This window comes from Hermetia illucens, chromosome 1, assembly GCF_905115235.1.
Source record: "Hermetia illucens chromosome 1, iHerIll2.2.curated.20191125, whole genome shotgun sequence".
In the NCBI taxonomy this organism is placed as follows: domain Eukaryota; kingdom Metazoa; phylum Arthropoda; class Insecta; order Diptera; family Stratiomyidae; genus Hermetia; species Hermetia illucens.
In genome coordinates this window covers 101,254,961-101,265,568 of record NC_051849.1, presented here as the reverse complement: position 1 = coordinate 101,265,568, position 10,608 = coordinate 101,254,961, and the positions used below count along the sequence as shown (strand labels likewise).

At 42.1% G+C, this 10,608-nt stretch overlaps 1 protein-coding gene across 1 annotated transcript; it reads left to right on the top strand.

The window, feature by feature from the left end:
* Positions 1-275: 275 nt before the first annotated feature.
* LOC119661109 lies at positions 276-10,350 on the top strand. The gene is made up of 2 exons (XM_038070305.1): positions 276-532; positions 7,705-10,350. The coding sequence occupies exons 1-2, from the start codon at positions 364-366 to the stop codon at positions 8,943-8,945; spliced, it is 1,410 nt and encodes a 469-aa protein (XP_037926233.1). The 5' UTR covers positions 276-363; the 3' UTR covers positions 8,946-10,350.
* Positions 10,351-10,608: the final 258 nt, after the last annotated feature.

Here is a 10,608-nt window from a genome sequence, read left to right as displayed (position 1 = left end):
GCACAAAACATTTCATACCTGGGTCGTCAAACTTGCAGCATTTTTTACTCTACGTTTTGCTCACTGACACGTCAATTCCATCCAAATATTCAGATTTGATCAACAACAACGTTGCAAGTTTCAAACGATAAACATTTGTAAATTATCCCCCTATCGGTGTCTAGTGCAATTTTCGTGTATCGGTTTCCCGCTTCACGTTGTTTTCGCTGGAAAGCATTTCGGCTGACGCCGGCGGAATTTTGCATTCCTGGAACGAGCGTCGAAGCGATGGGTGTTTGTTTACATCTCGGGGCCAGCTGTTGTCGGTGTTGTTTGTCGGCTTTTTGAGGTTAGCCAGTTCGCATCTTCGGTTAAGTGTTTGAGATGGAGATGGGCGACGACAAAGGAGATCTAAAAGTAGCAGAAAATGATTGCAAAGAAGAGCAAACTGGTGCAAGGGACGGAGGAGGCCCTTCGACAAGTTCCGCCATAGCAAGTTACAACCCAAGCACGTCCGATGCCTTAGAGGAAGAGGATTTGGAGAAACTGAAAGGTAGGTTATATGTATTAGCGTTTTACCGATGAATATCAAGTTTCGAAAGCTATTTACAATCGATTCTAACGGGGTTTCTGATTTTTGCGTACAAATTGCTTACTATCCACGCGGTGGAAAGTAATGTTGCATGTCTCTGGGTTGTGCTGCTGCATTTAGTCACAGCAACACCTATCGAAGCCCATTTGCGATTTACATCAAATTCTGCTAGTCCTCGACCTCTGCCGCCATGCGGAGCTTTCAATTCAGGGTGAGGAGGAAGGCAACTAAGGAACCCCCTTCCACCGGCCGAATTCTTCTTCGCTGCGAGAAGAACCCGAAACTCAGCATCTCCTCGGCAATGCTGTCTGGGGAGAGATCCGCTTTGAGCTGCTGACAAATCACATCCCACCCTTTCACAAGAAAAAAGTGTGATGGGCATCGTCCACAGCCCCGTTGCAATATAACATCCCTTGGCTCTCCTCCTTTGCGCTTGTATATGCCTTTAAGGTCCTTAGCAAGAAGTGCAACGGGAGTCACCATCACGGCCAGTTCAGAGTCAGCGGTAGGCAGATGCCACTCGCAAAGATCCCCGTCTCTGTACTTGCGCTAGACGCTTACTTACTTCCTTGTCAAGAGCGTCAGCTCATACTTCTGCGCCGTAGAGCAGAACAGACTGCGTTCAACTTATCAGTAGATGTCGCTTGCTAGATGTAGGACCCCTATAGTCGATTGAAGGCCGAAATTCCGACTGTAGCCCTGTCCGCTGCTGCTTTGATTTCCTTGAAAAAGCTCATTTTTGAATCAAAGGTCTTGGTGCTATGGTGCTGCGTTCTTTTTTCGGTAATGCTCACAACAGCACTCTCATAAGACGCGCCACGATCCTTGGATAGATCGCAACTCTTTTTCGCCGCAGGTATTCGCTTTATGGTCTGGTTAAGAAGTTTCTTCGACTATTGCTTCCACCATGCGAGTTTTTCGGCTGGGAGTTCGCAAAGGTGATACCATTCCGGGCATTGGTTAGCTAAGGACATTTGCGCTTGATGCCTAATTCTACCTTGTTCTTGTCTGTGAGTCAGTCAAGGTTTTGGATTTCCAGAGAGCACGTGGGTTCTCCCAGCAGCCCCTTGACTGCTTCACAGAACGACTACCATTCTTCGTTTTTTAAATGGAAGACACTTCCGCTATCTTCGGGCTTGATCCTATAACGGATTTTGCTGAAGACTTCTGCAAAGGTATTGCCTTCCGTTGGCTTAATAAGCAGAATCGGCGGTCTAGTCCTCTTTTGTCTCTTCACCTTTGTGTCTGTCTCCATTTCCGGTAGAGGGTTTTTTTTATGACGCAGCGTGTTGTCGCTTCTTGTCCCTCTTCGGATTCCTGGGGGGCGACAGAGCCGGGTACAGTGCGGTAAATCCTCGGCTTGCGACGTTCGTTGATATGTCGATCACAAACCACGCCAATTGTGGAACGCTACTTCATTCAGGTTGCGCTAATGCGTGAGGCAATTTCACAGCGCAGTTTACTATTGGCTGATAGCTTTGATCCAAGAACATTTAAATCGCTCAGTTCCGAGCAGGTCACTGCGACTGACTGTAATAGTGCTTGCTTCACTTGTGCATCACCAACTACATCGGAAGTTTCCGTTGGTGCGTAGCTTTGTACAATTGTGACGCTCCTTAACCTGCACCTTGCAGTTAGAAGTTTGTCAGGAGCCGGCTCCCAGGTCAAGAAAGCGCGCCTTGCGGCTTTTCAGAGTAAAAAAAATATTGTTGCAAGAGGGAGAGGAGTACCTTTCAAAGTTCCGCCATCTTACTTCGCTTGGGCTCAGAATGACCAGTTTATATCCCTGGAATTCCCGCTCAAGTTGGAAAACCGATCACTCTGCGGACCCTCGATACCGTTGTCGAGGAGCGTGTGCACATTCCAGAAACAAACCATAGTCCGCTTTCGATAGCAAACGGTCATTGCCGTGAGGTCAGTCCCTATCTGAGGCGTTGTTGACGTTTCGATATAAATAAAGTTTTAAAATTTGCCAGTTGCTAGCCCAAAAATTTCTATCCCTTTCAGTGGCTTCCTCCGACAAGTAGGGAAGGCTTTGGGTGTATTCTTAAGCCCACTAACAGTGCGCACTCGAAAACATAGAAATAAATTTTTTTTTGCATTTTGCGATGATATTTAAGAGTTTGGGGTTGAAGACGCGTTGGAGAGGCGGCTACTCATCCCCAATGGACCATCAGAGCGATAGAACAAGAAAACATAAAACATCAGCCAGCCGCAATGCATCTCAATCTATCGACCTAGATCGAGGTATTTTGATGGATATTTTAATTAATTATCTGAGATTTTGCGGAAATTCATCAAAAATGCTTTGAATCTTGTAATATCCCGATGTCACTTTAACCAGCTCATTCCCCAACCTTAATCCTATTGAGTAAATTTAAATATGTTCTACCAAATAATAAAGCAATCTAAGAAACGGTAGTAAAGTATTTTGGAAGCGTCCCAGAAAGAGTGGAGACAGCTACTAACCTCAGACGAGGCTCCACTGAATACTGGCATTCAGTAGGAAGACTCGGACCACTATCTCGAGTTGGAGTTCCCGCCAACTGAAGACGACGGACAAATACTGCCACCACCAAGTATAGGAGAAACAGTCCGTGCAATTCATCGGCTTAAAAATCATAAGTCGCCAGGCGCCGATGGAATTACAGCCGAATTAATTAAATATGGGGGCGACCAGTTACATCAAGTGGTTCATCAACTTGTGCTCAAGGTATTGGACAGCGAATCAATGCCTGACGATTGGCAACGAGGCATTATCTGTCTCATACATAAAAAGGGAGATATCACACAGCGCAGCAATTATAGAGGTATCACGTTGCTGAGTACCATCTATAAGATATTCTCCACTATCTTGCTAGGTCGGATAGCCCCATACGCCCAGAACATCATTGGTCCATACCAAAAAGGCTTCACTCCAGGCAAATCAGCAACAGATTTTCTCTGTGCGGCAAGCGATGGGAAAACTGTTAGAATATGGACAACAGTTGCACCATCTGTTCATCGACTTTAAAGCCGCCTATGATTGCATAGCCAGGGTAAAACTGTACACGGCCATGAGAGAATTCGGTATCCCGACGAAATTAATAAGACTGACTAGGCTGACCCTGAACAATGTGCGAGGCCAGATAAAATCAGCAGGATCACTCTCAACACCATTCGACATCAACAACGGTCTACGACAAGGGGATGCCCTATCATGCGTCCTTTTTAACCTGGCCCTCGAGATGCTGAGGTAAATGCAAGAGGTACGATCCTCTTCAAGTCCACCCAACTACTGGCCTATGCTGACGATATCGACATCATGGGAAGAACCACCCGACACGTACGAACTGCCTTCATCCATCTCGAGCGCGAGATCTTGGGCTGCACATCAATGAAGGCAAGACAAAATATATGGTGGCAACGTCAGCACCGAAGACGAATCAACCAACAACATCAAACCGCACTGGTCAAAGAAGGGAGAATAAGGATAGGAGAATACAACCGATCACAACCGATAACAGCTATGATGATGAAATCCGCGCACGGTTGTTGCCAGCCAACAGAGCCTATTTCAGCATACAAAAACTGTTCCGTTCGAAACGTCTCATCATAGGGTCAAAGCTCTTACTGTACAAAACTATGATCTTGCCAGTCCTCATGAACTTGGGTTCTTAGCAAGAAAAATTGCGAACTCCTGGCCGCGTTCGAGAGAAGAATCCTCCGAAGAATTTTTGGCCCCCTACATAAGGATGGATGATTCCGTAGCCTACATAACGACGAAATCTATGACCGATACCATGACCGTCCGGTTATGGATAAAATCCGGCTCAATAGGTTATGGTGGGCGGGTCACTTAATCCGTATGGGTGAGGATGATCCAGCCTGGAAAGTCTATAAGGGCAATATCTGTGGAAGGAAAAGAAGACGAGGCAGACCCTGCCTAAGATGGAGCGATGGCGTAGGTCAGGACGCCAGACAGTTTTTAGGGATATTGAATTTGTGGACCTCGGCGCAAAACCGGGATGTCTGGAGTGCCTTATTAAGGCAGACCTAGACCGGATACCGATTGTTGCACCGTTGATGATGATGATTCAGTAGGAATATTTACAAAAACAAAACTTTGAATATCTTGTTCTCCTTCAGAGATGGTGTTGCTAATTTCAATGAATGAGGACTATAAATTGGCCACCTCCAGCCATTCAAGTCGTACTTCAATGAAAGGAGAATTAATAGCTTTGATACAATGATTTAGGTACTTTCATTTTTAAGGATTTGTGTGAAACAAAACCTTATTAGAATCGAATCGATTTGTGTCTGTCCGTCAGTCTGTCACATTTGATTTATTTGGAAATCGGTGAACTGATTGTCACGAAAATTTGGTGAGAGTATGTGGTCCGTTGTTCCCTTTACGGCAAATGGCGCAATTTTGTGTTAAGTCTAAGGGGAGGGTCCCCATACATGTGAATGGAGGGTGCAACATTTTTTTTATAGAAGGTAGCCATGTGGGGTAGCAGATGGAAGGGCTCAATTAGTACTTTTCGAAACTGATACCAGATTTGATATCGGTGAGGAAGTGTAGGGGAGTCATCATCATCATCATCAACGGCGCAACAACCGGTATCCGGTCTAGGCCTGCCTTAATAAGGAACTCCAGACATCGCGCCGAGGTCCACCAATTCGATATCCCTAAAAGCTGTCTGGCGTCCTGGCCCACGCCATCGCTCCATCTTAGGCAGGGTCTGCCTCGTCTTCTTTTTCTACCATAGATATTGCCCTTATAGACTTTCCGGGTGGGATCATCTTCATCCATACGAATTAAGTGACCCGCCCACCATAACCTATTGAGCCGGATTTTATCCACAACCGGATGGTCACGGTATCGCTCATAGATTTCGTCATTGTGTAGGCTACTGAAGGGGAGTGAGGGCTCAAAATGTGACCCTCAAAAAATGTAACAAATCTCGTTCTCAGAACCTATTCAACCGAAAAATCGGAAAAAAATGCAGTGGTGTATCTAAATGAAACCTGGGCCTCAAAATATATCCCGTTCGGAAGCTGGGCCTCAAAATATATCCCGTTCGGAAATGCGCACAAATAAAGTTAATAATAGTATATTAGCATATTTTAGAAATTTGACCGGAAACTTGGCATAAGCATAAAGACTATTATTAACAAAGTTATAGAAGGTGAAACTCTTATATTTTGTGTGAATTTCCTGCATTTTAAAACGTGTAGGTCGCAGGGAAATATTTCGTTTTAGTTCCACTCCACAATTCAACTTTCAGTCAAACAATTTCAACGATATGCTTTCCTCTGCGCAGGAGCTTCTGCTTCTATCATGGGAGCTATTGGAACATCTATCCAGTTGTCAAAATAAAAACGAACAGTTCAATGGGCTTAGGCAACTTGACTATGATAATTCTTATATAATTAATAAATTTCCTAAATGATATGGAATGCTGGAAGTCTAGCAAATAAGAAAATTGAATTTTTCGAGTATTTATCGACGAGTAAATTTGGGATCATTAGTTTTAGAAATTTGACAGTGGTTTTACGGATAGCTCTACCATGCTATTTATGTAGCATGCTGGTCCCAAGTCCAGATAAAGGTGAGTTGAGTCAACGTACTTTGTACTATCAGCAAAACAAAAATAATATGCTGAGATCAGGGAAAGAGATTAATATAGTTGAAGTTATTCCAATATACTAAATTCTATCTAATTTCTCTTGGTGGTCCACCAAGAAAGCGCATTACATGTCGTTAATGCTAGGATGTTCACCTCAGTCGATGTGACAGAACGGCTCAGTGAATTTTTCAATCGTGTTATTGAGGAGGAAAATAATACAGAAAAAGAAAGGTGATCCAGCACAATGTTCAAATAACCGTCCGATCCGTTCCTACACTAAGAATATCGGTGGTCACACCAGAAGAACTTTGCCTCTGGGTTTAATTGCCAAAAAGTAAAGTAAAGTTTGAAATGTAGCGGGTAAATCAAAACCGGTTCGTGTCTCTGTTGGTGTTCATCAAGAAAGCGGCCTCTTACCACTCCTCTCTGTTCTTGTTATGGACACTGTTCCGCAGACATCCAAAGTTCAGCGCCCTGTACACTGCTTTATGCAAACTATGGTTTTCTAGCGTCTGATAGCAAAAATAATCTCGAGCAATTAAAAATAGAGTGATCGCCTCATGCAACACGGTCTCATATTGAATTTGAATCAGAATTTCGACGATGACGATCCTAATGAAGTAGGCACTTCCACTGAGCAATTTAAAGATCAATGCTATGAGCCAATGGAGAGCTGTGTTAAAGTATCGGAGCATATCTTATAGGTGGTACTCAGCAACGTGTTAACTCTATAATTGCCGCACTGCGTGATATTTCCCTATATATGTATGGGCTACAATATCTTCTGGTGGTGATAGCATTTTCCCGTCCTCTTCTGTTGGCGGCACCTCCGAAGCCGCTTCGTGTCGCTGTCGGTGTTCATCAAGGAAGCGCCCTTTCTCCGCTCCTTTTTATTCCCGTTATGGACATTCTTACACGGGACATTCAGCGTCCAGTGCCCTGTACACTGCTTTATGCTGATGTTTTCATAGCAATTCCCAATGAAACAAACACTATCAGTGGCAGTGTCCTGCGCAAACAACGATTTAAATATCTCGGATGAATGCTATCAGCCAATGGTAAACGGCGTTATAAAATTTCTTCACATATCAGCGTAACTTGGATGAAATAGTATTCCACAGCAGCGAACGTCTCAAATCTAAAATGTATGCAGCGTCGTTCGCCTTGTTCTGAGTGTTGGCTTACTATTAAAAGCAGTGAGCGGTAATGGAGACGTTGGACTGGGGGCGTTGCATGCATGACGCCATGATCACTTCCCAAGATTGGGCTGAACATCGAAGTCGTTGGGAAAAGATCAAAAGCCTGGCAGATGTAAATGTGGCTTGACGATTCAATGGTGATTTGAAAGCCGCGACTCTAGCCAGATCAGACCTTTGACTGAAACCGATCAAGGCGAGTCGATCCCGCTTCTGAGCCGGACAAAGGTTGAAGAAGCAGAAAATTGAGTTTTACCATTAAATTTCTAACAAATAAATCATTATTTTGATAGAAAAACGCTGTTAATATTATTTTCTGTTACAGGTGATGCTATCGGCGATACACTATTCAGTGAACGTTTCGTCTTGTCAACGTTACTTACTGTGGCTAGTGGCAAGGATTTGGCTGAGTATGAAAAGGATTTGTGTACTCTGTGGGACATGACAATTGAACATGATGTTGTCAAGCTACTTCTTGAACATCAGACGCTGGAATTATTTTCAAATGTTGTACGTTTGACGGAAGACAGACGTCTGACTGAGATTTTAGTAGGCATAATCGCAAATATGTGTGACTATCCACCGACAAGGAAGGAACTCTCTGAACATGCGGAATTCATCGCGCCGATCCTCGACTTAATATCATGTTCAGACAAACTTACGTTAATCCAATTGATGCGGTTTATTTCGGCACTTTTAGTATCAGATGAGGAAATCGATCCGTTGATTTGGTTCGGGTACATAAAGGATTCTGTGAATTTTGTGCAATTTTTTTCGTTCATGTTGAGCAACTCGATGAGTCGTCAATTATTAACGGATGCACTGACTGCTATGAACGCGTTCTGTGTGAAATTTTCTCTAGTTGAAGAAGAAAGTGAATCAAGTATTGTGTTCCGAGATTTGTTTGTACATGAATATCTTGTAACTGGGCTTATCGAGGCGTTCAAAACGCTTGCTTTAGCAAATTCAGATCCGGAATTTGGTATGTCGTCAGCTACGAGAAAAGTGAAGAAGTTTCACTCAACTTTCCTAGATATAAACGTGATGCTGCTACAATATGAAGAACACTCCCATCGAGCATACGCTAGTGTTTTAACTGAATTTCTCAAATGTATTACGAACATCCTTGAACCATTTTGTGACTCATTGACCTTATTTTCTGTCTCACATCATGAACTCGAAACATTGGACAGTGTCAATCAAATATTTGAATTGCTATCATATCCTTTTGAGGAGGAGTGTTTTAAACGGGTCATAGAAATTTGGGACATTATCGAGAGTCAACGGGGAGCCGATCAAGATGTGGACGACGAATGGAGTACTGACGATACTTGGAACGAGTTCGGAAAAGAAACTTCGACAACGCTTATGGAACTGTTCATGGAAGTTGCAAAAAATGCCACGGAAGAACAATTAACGCAGGCGTTTCAAACTATGGACAAATCATTAATAGAAAAAATAGTGAAATCCGAGAATGAGGAGAAAGTGTCTGAAGATCTTAGTGGTGTTTTCAACAAAATCAGGAAGTTGACAACCAATTCTACGAAAGCAGAGGCGGCACAATAGGTTAAGGTACTGTGAATATTGTACTTTATTCATTTTTATTATTAAGGATCACATCAATTATTATTAAGGATGATAAATGTAAGGCCAACATGCAAATTAAGTTCAGATATAATTAGGCAATTCAATATTATATGAGGATATATATTCAACTTCAGGCTTGGCAAAATATGGGCTTTTAAGTTTGAAAAATTGGTTGTTTCGTTACATTAGTTTTGTACATGTTATAATTAGGTTAGAGATGTATTTTTCTTTATTGCAAGAAATTCTGACTTTTATATTTCATTAAGTTAAGCAAGTTATAGTTTTCATATACCTGATTGATGAGATTTGTTCTATGTTCACTTCTAGGGCTTTCGCTTCTGCCAAAAATAAGATTTCTACTTCTTGGGAATAGCTTTATGGGATCCTTGTTTCGAGTTTTGGGAAATTCTCCAAAGTAAGAGGTTAGACGCGATGGAAATTAAATTTTTCAGTGTACTATCGAGTAGTCACTTTCTCTAAACAGTGAATATTTAGCTGGTTTTAGCTTAATCCTATTCAATGGGTGGCTGTTACAATTGTGTTATCTGCTTGATCTTCCCTGAATTCACCCCCTTTGTGCATATTTCTATCATATATCTCAATCTTGACAATTAAGCTTTTAGCAACCTTCCCTAAAAGTGCTTCTTACGAGGGGTTTTTTAGTAATAAGATTTGATAGTTTTGAAAAATTCTGATTTTTTGAACGTCAATAGCTATATTTATACAAATTATAGAATGCTTACAATTACAAAATAATAATACTAAGGGTGAATGGGTATAAAACCCCTCGGATAAAAGTGATTCTTCTGCACATTTAATTATGTAGGTAGAAAAGAAATTATTATTATAGTGACGCGCACTGAACGTTTTGTTAGTTCAGTACATGTCTGCATGTCAGCAGAAAAATATGTACACTGGGCGACATAATTCATCATTCAACTTTATATTCATTTACAGTTCCTTACACTTTTTGCAAAAATTAATAAAGTAATAAAAAAAATAATAATTCTAAACAACAAAAGTGATCGTACCACTATTGTTATTCTGAGATATTTGGTTGGGTCTTCTTTGGCTTCCACGACTGCTTGCATCCGCGATAGCACATATGACACAAGTTTCTGCGTAATACTCTTTGAAGGAACGTGGTGTTTGTGTAACTACTTTTCGTGGTAGTCCCGCAAATGCTCGATTGGATTTACGGCTGGAGTCTGTTTCGGTGAATGCAGCTGCTTTGGAACATTATATAGTAGCCATTCACATACCATACGAGCTATATGCTTGGGGTCGTTGCCTTGTTATAAAATATAAATCGGATCCAAACCCACTTTATTGACAGACTAATGTAAATTGTTTTTCAAAATATTTAGGAATACGTGCTGATCCATTTTGCCATCAATAAACACTAAATTATTGACCCCTGACCAACTCATACCCCCCCCCCCTGTTGACAGGCTTTAAACTAGCTATCCTAGGGGAATATCCGTGTTTGTTTAAAGTTGTTTGCCCCGTCCTAATGTTGTTGTTGTTGTTCTTGGGTTTTGGTGAATTGCACTCATTATCGCTCTTTTTTTTGTTTCACACAAAACCTTATTAGAATCGACTCTGTGTCTGTCTGTCACACCCGATTTATTCGAAAACGGCT